Source organism: Gossypium hirsutum, chromosome D12 (assembly GCF_007990345.1).
Source record: "Gossypium hirsutum isolate 1008001.06 chromosome D12, Gossypium_hirsutum_v2.1, whole genome shotgun sequence".
NCBI lineage: Eukaryota > Viridiplantae > Streptophyta > Magnoliopsida > Malvales > Malvaceae > Gossypium > Gossypium hirsutum.
The window spans coordinates 59,379,386-59,394,457 of record NC_053448.1 but is presented as its reverse complement, the minus strand read 5'-3'; the positions used below and the strand labels follow the sequence as shown (position 1 = coordinate 59,394,457).

At 34.9% G+C, this 15,072-nt stretch overlaps 3 protein-coding genes across 3 annotated transcripts; 2 read left to right on the top strand and 1 right to left on the bottom strand.

The window, feature by feature from the left end:
• The first annotated feature begins 4,121 nt into the window (after positions 1 to 4,121).
• On the top strand, positions 4,122 to 5,196 carry LOC107947092 (ethylene-responsive transcription factor ERF061). The gene has a single exon (XM_016881649.2). It carries the CDS (start codon positions 4,122 to 4,124, stop codon positions 5,031 to 5,033), a length of 912 nt encoding a protein of 303 aa, XP_016737138.1. The 3' UTR covers positions 5,034 to 5,196.
• Positions 5,197 to 5,668: 472 nt separating this feature from the next.
• Positions 5,669 to 10,008, bottom strand: LOC107947091 (DNA primase small subunit). The gene is made up of 15 exons (XM_016881648.2): positions 9,811 to 10,008; positions 9,649 to 9,699; positions 9,357 to 9,532; positions 9,129 to 9,206; positions 8,906 to 9,017; positions 8,610 to 8,694; positions 8,464 to 8,515; positions 8,318 to 8,379; positions 8,120 to 8,235; positions 7,917 to 8,038; positions 7,243 to 7,311; positions 6,976 to 7,033; positions 6,538 to 6,611; positions 6,247 to 6,295; positions 5,669 to 5,961 (listed from the first exon to the last, which is right to left on the bottom strand). Exons 1-15 carry the CDS (start codon positions 9,920 to 9,922, stop codon positions 5,819 to 5,821), a joined length of 1,359 nt encoding a protein of 452 aa, XP_016737137.1. The 5' UTR covers positions 9,923 to 10,008; the 3' UTR covers positions 5,669 to 5,818.
• A 185-nt stretch (positions 10,009 to 10,193) lies between these two features.
• Positions 10,194 to 13,027, top strand: LOC107947093 (abscisic acid receptor PYL8). Its single transcript, XM_016881650.2, has 3 exons — positions 10,194 to 10,648; positions 11,372 to 11,587; positions 12,397 to 13,027. Exons 1-3 carry the CDS (start codon positions 10,502 to 10,504, stop codon positions 12,613 to 12,615), a joined length of 582 nt encoding a protein of 193 aa, XP_016737139.1. The 5' UTR covers positions 10,194 to 10,501; the 3' UTR covers positions 12,616 to 13,027.
• Positions 13,028 to 15,072: the final 2,045 nt, after the last annotated feature.

Below are 15,072 nucleotides of genomic sequence, written 5' to 3'. Positions count from 1 at the left end.
CTGCATGAAGTTGAAGACCAGTAATACGCAGCCGAATACTATAGGGATAAATCATAATATTGTTTAAACCATTATCATATGAGGTGAAATTCTAGAAATTAATCTGATCATAGATGGCGTGATTAATGCTCCATACCCACATTGATGTTGATTGGAAACCTTTTCTTGATGCAACCAGAAAAAGGCTTATTAGCCTCATTCAATCAAAGGGGTTCTTTTTGTTTTTTCCCGTAAGGCAGAATTTGGGTTAAATTCAATTGATGTAAATTTCTTGAAAAATAAAAAAGCATTGATTACAATTTCCATAACTATTACATATTGCGTCTCGACACAACCTTCTAATTCCATGAAAAGAGATTATTTGTGCATGGTGGAAAGTGATTTTCTTTTATGTGGATAATTTAACAGGTTGATTGCTTCCTCGGGTGGACAGATTTGTGTAAAATACTCTACTTCCTTCGGCTGGTACATTGGTGCGTACTAGTTAAAATTTCAATTTATATTGACTGGTATATAAATATCTTATACTTAAAATTTATTTAATATCATTATATTGATATGTAGAAATATTTGTATATCCATATATTAAATAACTTTTTTTTTTAAAATGTTGTGCCAATATGCATAAATTCCAATAGAAAAACTGTGCGTATTGAAATTTGTTTATAATTGTGTTAAAAAAAACAAAAAATTTTATCTAATATGAATAGTTAGTTTGATACTTTTAAATTTAAATTTTATTATATATAAATATTATATATAAGTTCTTTTAAAATTTATTTTGATCTACATCTAAATATATTTCGATTTTTAATTATAAACTCATAAAAATCAGAAAAAAATAGATCCCATTTGTTACTCTTGCTTCTTTTGTGCACCAAACTTTTATTTTTATGCTTAAACCCTTAAAATAAAATCTATGATATATATTTTCTAATAATTGTTGAGTGTAGTGACAATGTACATTAAACTTTTAATGGCAGAGCATGATTCGAATTTTGGAGACAAGATTATTTGGAGAGGCAGTAGAGCGAAGGCAACATTGTTGATAAGGCGAGATTGGGTATTCTCATAAAATATATGGGCTATGAATAGTTTTAGGTTTTGTATAAAAAAGAATAGATATGAAAGAAAAAGTTGTATGAAGCTTCAGAGATGATGTAGGAAGTACAAAATCTATTTTAACTGCTGATATCTATTACATTTAGGTTCTTGATCAGTACTTTTTTCAATATGACATTCATCCAAAGGTGAAGCTTTAAATATGTTTTAATTTCGTTTGATTGGTTATTTTAGGGGTTTTATTTCAAATACAGTTAAGTATTTGCGACTCGATGGTTATGATTTACACATCAATTATTTAAAAAAAAAAGGAAGAAAAATTTGGTAAATTAATCGGTTGATTTGGTATTTAATGATAAAAACTTTGAAGTAAGTATGTACTTAACCAGAAGTAACATCTTGAAGGTAACGTAATCAGTTTCACACTAAGTATAATCATATGGGAAGTGAAAATTTCAACCTACACTAACCCTACCAACTCATTTTACTCAACTTTAATCACAGTGATTAAAACATTGTAGACTAATACGTACTGATTTCAATAATAAAATAATGATGCGTCTTTGGGTGTGATACTAACTACTTTGCTAATAAGTATATTGTAAATTTTTAGTAACATATATAGTTTCTGAGTTAATTGCATCAAGTATCCATAAACTGTGACTTTTATTTTAAGTTAGTCCTTAAACTTCAACACGTTCTAATTACATCCTTCCGTTATTAAATTTGTTAATTTAACAGTTACATGAGACATTAGATCTTATATGACATAATTTAAAATAAAAAAAAATTAAAGAAAAATGAATGTCGTAAAAAACTTGGTTTTGAGGTTTTTAAAGCTTTTACAGAAACTTGTCCACTCTCTCTTTTTTTCGGTTATACTTTATTTTTAGTTTTAAATTTTAAAAGTTATGCGACAAACTTTTTATTTTAAAATTTTCATTTTAAATTACGTCACATAAGAATTATGTGTCATTTAATGGTTATATTAATGGTTTCAATGATGAAAGGACCTTATTGATATAGCATCAATAGTTTGAGATGTAATTAGAATGTTTTGAAGTTTAGGGACCAATTTAAAATGAGTGTTATAGTTTGGGGATGTATGGTGCAATTAACTCATATATTTTTCAATGTTAAAATGGAAAGACAGGTAATCACTTTCCAGCCAAATAATAGACTGTTGGAAATTCATTAATGGATTGGGAGCTAAGCGACAGAACAACAATTAATGAAAAGAACAATATAAAGGTAGGGTTGGTAAGGGGAAATAAACTAAAATGGATTCAGCTAAACCCAATAATTTGCTTTACAAAGGAAGGCTAGAGTTGGGATTGTGGTTTGAATCCGAGCTTAGGTGTTAATTAAAGAGTTCATAACAAAATTGTTATTCTAATTGACAAAACATTTTTTTCCGATATTGTAATGATAAAAAAAATTGTAGTAAAAATAATAAGATAAAGAATAATTAGGAGGAGTAAATGAGACATTGATATTTATAAATTATTCAAGTTTGACTTGAAAAAGAAATGGATTGGATTCGATAATTATTAGGTTAATCTCGAGCAAATGGTTGAGTTGAATTTGAGCACTATATAATACTCAATTCAAGCAGTTTGTGAGTTTAATCAACATTTTCATTTTAATATATTTTTATATTGTATCGAAATATCTTAAAATGAATGCGCTCGATAAATGAGCTTAATAGACCTTGAGCTTGAGCAGCTCAATTATGTCTCGAGATAAGCTTGAACTTATAAACTAATATTGGGTCAGGTTCGAGCTGAGTATCAAGCCATAATTTTTGAGTTGAGTTTTGTATAGATTTAACTTGGCTCAATTACACGCTCATAAATAAGTTTTATACATTGTTGTTTGAACTAGATCAAAGTAGTCGGTTGGATCCATCCAGTTACAAATTAGTATGAATTAATGAAATTAATTTTTTATTAAGAAGAATTGATGTGGTGTTTGGGTTGAGGTCGGAATATTTAGTTTTACGGTTTATAATAAAAACTTGGGAGAAAGAAAGTCATAATAAGATGGCCAAGAAAGTCTATGGTTGTTAAAGAAGATAAGCTGACTATGCTTTTTTTGCAATAAAACCAAAAAGTGGCTTTCTAGACGTAGGTGGGACCTACGCTGAAATAACTGTATCTCTCATTCAATTCGAGGCTTGTCTCGTATGTGAACTCACTGTTTCACTACTCTCCTTCTTCAACTTCAACTTCAACTTCAACGATCAACCTTTTGTTTGACAAACCAAGTCCGTCCTTAGTATTCAATTTACATAAATAATTGCCATTCACGCTCCCAAAATAATATTAATAAATGCTTAATTAAATTTATAATTGAGAATAATGTTTTTTTAAATATTAATTTTTTCATCACTTAAATATTACTTAAAAGGTATCCAATTCTTTATTATTATTCTCAACAAACTTCAATAATATATTTAACTTAAAAATATCATATTTCGAGTTATACCTGGATTTCAAAAACAAATATTCAATAGAAAAATGTTATTTTACTATAAATATTTTTATTTAATTTTTAAAATTTAATAAAAATATATCATTTAGTTAATTTATAATATATAAATAAGTTCTTAATATATATTTTTATATTTATATAAAATTTAATATTTTTAACAATAGACAAATTTTGAGAAATATTAATATACTACATGATACCTTTTATGTAATCCCATTAACTTGGACTGCGTCTGGGATTCATACTTAGAAGCTAGAAAAATCTGGCTAACCTTTTTGCTTTACTGTGCAGCTATAACTATAAGTACACCCAAGCTGAACCTGGAACCATACTCAGAGGTCTCAGCAAGCATTAAACATAAATTCCTGGCATCGTTTTTTTTTTTTTCTAAAATATTTTCTCCGCTTCTTTATAATTATTTTAGTACTTTGGGCTAGCTTCTCCTTTTAATTTCATTTTCTTCTGGTAGGAAAAGGAACAGTTTTTTTGGGCAAACCCTGTTTCCTTTATCGAATTTTATTTTTCCCTCTGTTTTGAATCAGAATACAACGGATCAAGGAGAAGCAATGCAAGAAATCAATCATCCATTTGGATTCAACGATGGTGCGGATATTGGGAATTCGGTATCACAGCTGATATTGTCAGGAGGCTCAAATACCTTAGATTCAATCTTCTCTCGTTGCGAGCCATCAATAGCTGCCGTCGGCACCAACTCTGTTTATGAGCCATTAGGCTCTTCAGTTTATCTCCGGCAGAGAGATCTCCTTCTAAAATTCTGTCAAGGAAACGCTTCATTTTCTCGCAACTCCGTAGCGGATCAGCTTCGAAACAGCCAAAACACTGCATCGACGAGCAACTGCGTCAGTCCTCAAAAGACGAAGCTGTACAGGGGCGTGAGGCAGAGACAGTGGGGCAAATGGGTGGCCGAAATTCGGCTCCCACAAAACAGAGTGCGAGTCTGGTTAGGCACTTACGAAACGCCCGAGACGGCAGCTTATGCATACGATCGTGCGGCGTATAAGCTCAGAGGGGAATATGCGAGGTTGAATTTCCCGAATCTGAAGGACCCAGCAAAGTCGGGTTTGGGGGATTGTGCTAGGTTGAACGCTTTGAAAAATGCGGTGGATGCTAAGATTCAAGCCATTTGTCAAAAGGTGAAAAGAGAGAGAGCTAAAAAGAATGCCAAGAAAGGCAACTCTGATCGTCCTGCTGCTTCTCCTGAAGCAAAAAATGATGTGAAGGTAATAGAACCATGTACATCATCCTCATCGTTGGCTTTTAGTGACAATTTAAGCAACGGATTGTTGTCATCACCTAGAGTATCTGAAGATGGGTTTCGGAGATGTATGAATTCACCGTCGTCTGTTTCAAATGATTCTACAATGATGATGGCAGGGGAACCAAACTTTGAAGACTGTTCACTTGCAAGAATGCCATCTTTTGATGCTGATTTACTATGGGAGATTCTTGCTAATTAGCATCTCATCAATGGGTTTAGGATTTAGTAGTATTTTTTTTTAAGGAACGGTCACTTTGGCCTTTGTTTTAGTATGAAAGGCATTAGATTTAGGAGATAAAAAGAATAGTAAGCGAATCTTTCTAAAATTTTGCAAGCAGCAGAAAATAAATATCCTTATTTACTGCTCTTCTAGTACTAAGAGACATATATTGATGCAATTATTTTGTACAAATTGTTTTCAGATCAGTCTCATATCCTGTAAGTAGAATCAGCCACGCATGCACTTTCTTGGCCAATGGTGAGAAAGCCACAGAGAAAGAAATTGTGGTCCTCAGTCACCTCTACATCATTTATAGAAAAGATAGATGACTAATGATTTAGACCAGATAGTTGTACTGAGTACGACTGCACAATGGCATGACTTAATAAGGGATAAGAAAGATTAGAATATTGTCAGGTTTCAGGTTTTCTCTTCACCAATAAATTCGTTTTTTTGGCTTAACCCTTAAACAAAGCCTTTGTTAACCTAACCTGTCAAGGTTTTCAATTAGTAAAGACAGACTAGTAGGTATACATCAAAACCACTTCATAGAGGGTCTCTGATGAATGAGTTGAAGAGATGGAAAGGTCGGTTTCTGTTCGATTTAGAAGCACTTTCAATGAAACATGACTCCTGGCATTAATTAAATATATTATCGTATCATGTTTTGAATAGCATAAAAGCATACATGGAACATAATACAAATTCATATAATTATACATCAAAAGATGACCGGATTCTTAGATGATACTGGTTAGAAAACATTACCAACTGAGGGCATTCTTGGACTGCTGCAGCTTTGCATTGTAAGAATTTTCTATCTCCTCCTTGCAAGATTTTAGCAGAGGCTGTAAAAATGATGTTCTGAAAAACGTGACCGACTCTCCAAGAGAGGTTCTATCCCATTCTGCCATCAAACAAAGCCAATGATATCAGTACATAAAATACCAATCGCATCAGGTTGTGACCCTATTTAGCTCTTAAATCTTTTGATGGCTGACAAAATCAACCATGATGTGTCCTGTCAAAGAGATCAGAGGAACAACGAAAGATAGAACATGTTTACAGAAGTGCAACTTCTTCAGATTCAGTAACTTTTCCCGGTCTTTCATCTTCTATTTTCAGGCAACTAACTAAACTTAGAGGAATCTAAGCATCACAAGAATAAATAACATTGCAAGAACAAACATACCATTCTCAGCATCTTGTCTTGGTCCTCCCCTGTTCAGTTCTTCCAGAAGCTGCCAGGTAAATACATCACAAGAATTATGGGCCATATCTATACACAGGACTAAGAGCTCATGCAAGTGTACACATGAGGAAGAACTATACAGCTAGAATTCATGATTTACAAATTTACAATGTCAGAATGCAGCATAATTCTTAGTTGAAGTTCTAACAAACAATTAAATATGGTTTGGAAATCTTCACCAGAAGAATCCTGCAGATAACTTAAGAATTTGAAAGTTGATAGCACAAATACCTGGGATAGGGTCGGCACTGTGGTTGGATCAAACTCATCACAATTGTTTGGGTCAATTGGAACACAAACACGACCTAGAGGGGAAAAAAGTTGAAAAACACTTGAGACTACTAAAATGAAGTTCCTTCCTACATTTCCTGAGAATCGGAACAGGAAGATATTCCCTATGATGTGATATTGATGTGTATGCATAAAAAAAGCCAACTAGCAAGAAAAAAAATCCAATCAAAGTACACATTCAAGGCTTCATAGCATAAATACAGCTACTGAAACTACATCTGGTTTTGAAAGCTGTCATTGTAGTGCTCTAGCCTTTAGGTTTAAATGTGTTGGTTCTTAAACTAGAACCCACGTCACACTTTTAGGCACCCACCTATGATTTCAGGTCAATCTTAAATTTCATAGCAACTGGTATAGAATACACTTTTCAACACTAACCTGTTTTTGGATGTACACAGAATGGTGCCTTCAGTAAATGGTTCATGTGCTTCGACACCTGATACACAAATAAGTAGTTGCCTATGATAGGTCACTTATAGATAATTTTATATATAAAAACTTCTTGGTTTCAAAAATGTAATTTATATGTACTAATGTATGAAATGGAGGTGGATGTATTTCTGAGATGAATACCTATATTTGTTGAAAGAAAACAAACCCACAAAAAATTAAAACAAAACCAAATAGAGTAATATTGTTGCAGACCTCCATATCAAGCCTAGGGTACGTATATGAAAAGACAATCTCTTCAACACATCTCCGTAGTCCTTGCATCTGGAAAAGTTGAATCATACAAAAGAATTAAAAAGACGGAAATGTGCTTCTAACGAGTTAGAACTTTTCCAAGAAAACAATCAAATTATAATTGATTGCCCGAGCAAAGATTTATTACTTGATCCAACTCATTTATTGTTGATTTTTTCAGAAATGCACTTTGATTGTGGATGACAAAATGGAAGTGTTGAGGGCTGGATAATCTTGTTTCTAACAGGCAGTGGACTCACCCCCTTTATTGTAAACACTTTAACATGTCAAGAACTCACTTGACGGTCTATAAAACTTCCTATTACCAATCTTAAGTCTCAAAATCCCATGACCTCTTTTATGGCCATAATCAATTTATGATGGCAATTATATCTTTTACACATAGGAAACTGATCCCAACATGGTATATTTTAGCATCACTATTAGAGTAATTAATCTAAAAACAAAATTCAAATCTTACAACTGAAAAAAGTGTTGAATTCACCTATTAGGCACTTAACACTGATTTTGGCCATCAAAGAGATTATAGGATTTCGAGACTTAATAACTCACTGTTAGTGGTTTGAACTGCCCATTAGTTACTTAACACTGATTTTGAGCTTACCAATTCATACCTTTTGTTTACCCGATTGCAGGATAGATTTTAGTTGCTCCCACCTAACAATATTAATGTCATCTTTTGACATGGAAGCTCGCTTATTCTCCTGCCACCTCCTCCTAAGCTCAGAAGCAACAGCTGCAAAGATAGAATGTACAAACATGAGCAACTGCTAAGGTAAATGACAGAGCTAGCCATCAAAAAGACTACATATTTTACATGCATCAGGAATCATTTCTAGGATCTTCTCATATCTCTCCTCAGATGCAAGTAAATTTTGGTTTGGAAGCAGTTTGGTCTCAAAAAAACCCTTCAGAACTTCGGTATAGGATCTCCTGCAGAGCCAGAATATGCCTTAGTGAAGGAGAATGTAGGCCCAGAATAAGAAAATTAAAAACAAAATACAATACCACTTACGCCAAGAAAGGATAAAGAACAAGACCAGGTAAAGATATCTTTTTGTGACTATTTTCATTGCCCTGAACAAGGTACAAGGTTAATGGTTTCTTGGTATCAAAAAACAAAGCAAAATCCAGTTGTCTTTCACAGCACTAGTTAACCACCTTGTATACATAGAAATAATCAGCAATAGCCGCCCTTTGTTCATTAGTCAGCCTGTGGAATTTATGAGAGCAAAATTCATTTCTTTATGTAATAATACAGGTAAAGGCAGAAAAAATGTGAAGATTTCAGCTGTTTACCGCATTACCTTCTGGCTTTTCCATCACAAACCCAGCAGTGCACACCACGTCGACCACTGTATACCCATAGAATATGATTAAAGCCAAAGTCATCTACATTATTAGAACTTGAAGTTAATTGATGGCGTAAGAAAAAGGCATGCAGTGCACTCAAGAAACCAAAAAAGCCTATGTTGTAATGCAAACATTTACATAGGACAGCTTAAGAACTCAAGTCTAATTAGAATATTTTCTGATCTAGGCCAGTTTAGTAAAGCCACCTAAGGCCTAAAACCTTTTAAACTCTAGCATATATCAGTTTTACCTCTGAGAGAAGTATCAATCACTTTAATCGCAATTGTCATTAGAGGCCAGCATTCCAAACAAACATCTGCTCCCGTGCAGCAATATCTAACATCATCATAATCACTTATATCCTGCGAAAATAATAAACATAACTCCAATGAGTCAAATAACATGGCCGATACATGCATTCAGTTTGAAAAGTAGGGTGAAATGCTTGGTTTTCCAGAAACGAAGTAGCTTACAATATCAAAAACCAATTCTCTCTCAACTGGAGTGAAAACATTGTCGCCACTTTGCGCATAAGCATGCCTCTTGGCAGGCTGCATTACAGACAATACATCATTAACAACTAATAAAACAGCTAACAAGAATAAGTAATAAAACAACTAATATGAGCAGCTTTAATTCATAGCTCACTGAATGACGATTCAAAGACTCCTTAATAAGAATAAAATTGAAAGAAATCTTACATCAACGCTATAGACAGGCCCGATATCTATCTTAAATGGACACTTTTCTTTGATGGAATTTTCCAGTTCCGTAACACTGTTGAAAGACTGGAATCGGATATAAATGTCATTTTCTAGCGTGAAAGAAAATTCCCTTCTTCCAAAGTAGGATTTGTCACAACCGGGATGCTTGCCATCTGCAGATAGCAAGATCACGATATACATCAATACATGGAGAAAAACACGAAAGCGCAGAAACAAGCGCGTGTTTGCAAGGCCATATATACGAAAAGGAAGAAGAGATTTGAGTTACCATTTCCGTAAGACATCCACTTGAACATGTCAGCATGAGGAAATAGCTTCCCTGCCATAAAATTAGTTTCAGATTTGAATCACAGCTGCTAGAATAAAAGAAAATTTCCATCATTCAAGCAATAGGACGAAAAATTTATAAGAGGAAAATGAGAATTCTGACCATAGTAGATTCTGAGATAGTTAGCGTTAAATTCATCAGGCACAGCATTTGCTTGCCCAGGTCCATCAATCACCATGTCATCTCTTCCGTTATCAGCTTGCTCTTTCGTCATCTTCGCTTCAAAATGAACCCTAATTTCTCGTTCAATATCACAATTTCATAGCAGAGAAAGTTCACAGGGAAGAGAAGAAGATGGCGGGAAAGAAAAAGGATTAGGGCAAAAAAATAGATCCTTTGGCGGGAAACTTTGGGCCTGAAAATTGGGCCCAATAACAACAAACCAGAAGGCTTAAGTACGCCGTCGTTCTCAATTTCACTGCATCAGTCCAAAAAATCCTTGGACCTATAAAAAAAACAGCCTGGGCAAAATCAAAATTCCTGCTACTAGTCAGGAATCACCATGGAAAGTACGAATAAACAAATAATAGCCAAAAAATTTGTTTATTTCAAAAAATATATTAAAAAGGAAAAAAAAAACACGGCGTTTCATTTTTTTTCCTCCCATTATTTTTAATTAATTATTCCAGGCGATGAGATGAGAAAGAGGCAATCAGGACCTGGCGATGGCGTTTTGTTTCGGACCTTTCTAGGACTCTCCGATAACCGGACCCGCTAGCACCCGGCGTCAGCTTTTGGACCGGCTTTTTCCTCTTCTCTTCCTCGGGCCACGGTTTTTGCTAAGGTTACTTCGATGGTGACCAATGATTATATCACCATGAACGGGAACGGGTTTAGCAAGAGGGCAGAAGAGTTCATCAAGAGGTACCACGAACTCGAGGTTAAAGAAAATCAGTGCAGCTCTTCGCTCGTTAAACACATCAAAGCTCCTGTTCACCTGGTATGCTTTTTCTAAAAATACTTTCTTTTTTTTTGTAAATTTCAATTATATTTACTTTTTCTAATAGAATCGATTGGGTTCCTATTTGGTGCTAGATCCGTACATAGATCTGGGGACAATTTTCGTTTAATTCAGTGAATTTTTGTTTTAGACGCTAATTTAAGAAGCTTAGCTTAATTTTCAGGCGACGTTTTATTTTGGGGATTTTTCTCTTTAACTTTTTTTCATTGCATGTGGGTTGGATATATGAGGAAGTCGATACTGAAATTTGGATTTTAGAATTTTGAGTGTCACTTAAAAATTCAGTTAGATTATGTGATATTAAACATTCTCTATCAATTGAAGCTAAACACATCCTTCAGCTATATGAAGCATTAATAACCTTTTATTAGTAGAAATTTCTCTGTAAATTGCTGTTTTCTTTCATTATTACTTGGTATGTGCTTGCTTTGAACGTAAATGGAACATAAGATTTTCTTTAGACTTGCATTTTCCTTAAGTGTGGAAAGGATATCTAGTGCTTAGGGGTTCTTATATCTCATTGTCATCTTCAAATACCGATAAATTTGGATTGAATGAATTTAATTTGATATCCCATACCCAATCTAAACCTTGGGTAGGTACAAATGATTAGTTTCAGGTATTTTTTAGTTTGCTTGATTGAAGGCAAACTTGGCTGTGTTTTGTGCCTTAATGAATGATTATTGGTTTTTGATCAATCAGGTTTGGTCATTAGTTAGGAGGTTTGATCAACCGCAGAAGTACAAACCATTTGTTAGCAGGTGTGTTGTGCAGGGGGACCTTCAGGTTGGAAGTGTTAGAGAAGTAAATGTTAAGTCAGGTTTGCCGGCGACAACTAGCACTGAAAGGTTAGAGTATCTAGATGATGATGAGCACATCTTGAGCATGACAATTGTCGGAGGAGATCACATGTTGAAGGTATGAATTTTCTACTTGGTTGAATTAGTTACGCACTACTCAATAGTTGTAAATGCATCCCATTTGTATTCCAATAAATTTTTAGTTTTCCAACATATAATCTTGACCGAAATATAAGTATTCATCTAAACCTAACCTTTATTTCTCTCTTATTATATGATGTGAGAATTTTGTGTTGAATTATGTAATAATGCTTAAATTAAATGTAACAAGGTTTTGGATATGGTCACTTGCAACTTGCAAGGTGGACCATCGAATGCGCGAACTTTTTGTAACCAGTCATCGGATAAAGACTCTGTCACTTCGGCATGAATTGTCAAATCATTGTTTGAATGGTCAAATTCGTTAAGCATTTTAGAAGAATTTTGTCATGTTTGAGAGGGAACATAGCCTTGCAGAACAGGAAATGAGAGTTCTGAAACTAGAAGGAAATATATATCCCTCCAAATTGACTTGTCAAATCTCTTCTGCTGAATTTAAGCCGACGAACATATGCTTTTGTAGCCTTCCATCTATCCCAACTATTTCTGTTTTCTTGAGCTACTAGCAAATATGACCTGGATCCCTTCTTTGCATATGTACATAGAATATTTTTAGTTTGTACACATACGTGGGTAAGCAACACTGTTTATCATGTTGCTGAGGACAGTGTTAGTTCTCAGTTCCGAGATGTATTGTTCTGCCTCCTTTTCCTTTCATTTTTGATATAGGAGCATTCTATTGTCCCAATTCTTTATTGATCTTCCTCATCGCTTATAATCTAATTTCATGAAACTGCAAAATTTCCTGTATGCTATGTAAATTGGCAGAACTACTCATCCATTGTTACAGTCCATCCTGAGGTCATTGATGGCAGACCAGGAACGTTGGTGATCGAGTCTTTTGTGGTGGATGTACCGGATGGGAACACCAAGGATGAAACATGCTACTTCGTTGAGGCACTGATCAAGTGCAACCTCAAGTCATTGGCTGATGTTTCAGAGCGTTTGGCTGTTCAGGATCGCACCGAGCCAATCAAAAGAATGTGAATAATCTGGGTCCCTCTTAGCAGCATCAAGGTTGTTGTGTGTGTGAATAATCTGGGTCCCTCTTAGGAGCATCAAGGTTGTTGTGTGTGATGAGTGAAGAACTGTTATTATTAGAAGCTGAGTAGACGGTTCGGGCTACCTTGGGTTAGAGTCAACTCCTATTTTCTTAATACTTCATGCATCTTCTTCTTACTAGAACATTATAATTAGGTGTGTTGTGTTGATAGTAGCTGACAATTAAGCTACACCTTCGGCCTACAGATTTCTTAAATGAAGAAACATTTCAGAAATTTTCTTTTGTGGCTTATTCTATGTTGAATAATGCGGTATTGTATTGGTATCTAGTTGTAAATATCTTTGCACGATGGAAATTTTATAGCTTTGCATGTATAAGCCATTCAGTTATGGGGGATATACTGTATGTTGGTACATGATCTTAATTTACTCATCTAGCAAGTTATTTATATCCTAATTTGAAATTAGGGTATCTAATCTAATTTGACTGAGTTTGTAATCTTAGATTGAAATGACAATATTAGAACAAAGGGTATTCAGGTTTTTTTAATTTTTAATAAATAATTAAACACTAAAAATGTAACTACTCCTTTAAATTTTAATTTTATGGATTTTTTTTTTATACTTAAAAACACTCCCTCGGGCTAAACTTCCAGATGAAAAACAAAATTATAAGGTGATAAATAGGGTTTTGATGGAAGGGTAAGGAATACTGTTAAAAGTTTAAATATTATGTGCTTATATTTTCCTATTTTTTATATAAAAGATATAAAAACAGCTATAAACTAATATAATTTAGAAGTTGGAGTCTGTAGTTGACCAATGCTAAACAATTTTTGTATTCATGAAAAAAAAAAGGGGGGGGAAAAATGTTATCATAAATGGAGTCCTATAATGCAGTATATTTTAAAAGGAAATACCATATTGTTCATCACCAAAGGATGCCATATTATTTACAGCCAATAATCAAGTAGTGTAAATACAGCCAGGCCAAATAAACCAGAAAGTGGAAATTACCCAAAAGAATTACAGAGTTGATGCATCACTTTGATTAAATAACGTGCATGATATTGTTACCTTCAAAAATTAATCAAAAACTTGCGAAACCTCTTAATGAACCCCCAATCCTTCTCCTCACTCTCGCGCCTTTCATTTTCCTCTCCTCGGCGATGATGGCGACGTTGATGTTGGTAGCGGTGGTGCGAGTGGTGATCGTTGTTGTCATGATCTTGTTCATGCTCGTGGTTATAAGGACGAACCTTCCTAAAGTCTACGTGCTCCTTCGACTCGGCGCCATTATTGGGAAACCTGGTCCATCTCCCCCGGATCTGGTGACCAAGTCTGATTGACTCCGGGTCGGAACGAGATCTCTCGTCCGACAGTGCCATACCGTTACCGTGAGAAACATAGCGCTTGCGCTGGAACCGCGAGTTCAAAGGCCTGAACCTTCTATGGTAACGGCAGTCATGTCCATTACGGAACGGAACCAACGGATGCCTGGGGAAGTGACCTTTTACAGGACGGAAACTGATTATCGTCAACGGAACGGAAACCAAGTCGGGGTCGGCTTCGGAGGCATCATCAACGTCGTGCTTAGAATCAACTGTTTTGGCGGGTTCAGAGTTGGGTTTCTCGTTAGGGAGAAGGATAACGTTTGTCGTTGTAGAGTCGGATTCGGGTAATTCGGCAACGATTTCTTCAGAGGTGACGGCCTGGTCCGGTACAATTAAGCGAGCGTGAGAGACGGTGAATAAGACGAAAATAGCAATGAACGAAATGGCGAGTCGTGCCATATCTTTATTTAAAGAGACAAAACAAAAAACTATAAGAAACAAAAAGGACACAGGTTTTTTTATTAGTTACTTAAGGAGAAGGAAATTGGATTATTATATAAGAGGTTGGGGGCTGAGGCACTCGACAAAGTGGTGGTATGGACAGTGATGAGAGGCAATGGCGGAAGCGGGCAACGGGGTTGACCCAACACTTGGTTTTTAGGATTGAAGTAAGTGGAATGTTGAAAAGCTATGGATATATATATTCACATTCAAAGTTTGAAACCGTATCACACTCTCACTCCACAAGTTAATGGACCTGAAATTATTTAACTTTTTTATAAATGAATTTAAACTTAAAAACTGAATTACAACTTAAGTAACTACCATGATACAAGAAGGGAAGGGTTCGGTAGGTTTCAACGTTGCTGGCATGGGATTATTCCATCTTTCCCCGAAGCTCTTCTTGCTAATCTTTGCTGGTCCATATAGAAAGCTCGTAACGAACTGGTTTTTGGTGGAAGCAACGACAATCCAATTGAGGTTTGGCAGGGAGCCTTGAGTTCCCAATAGAACACAATTAAGTGGTGCGAATTTGACTGGAGTTTCTTGGCAGCGACCAAAAGAGGGTTGTCTTAAGATAAATTGTGACGCTTCTATGGTCAAGGAT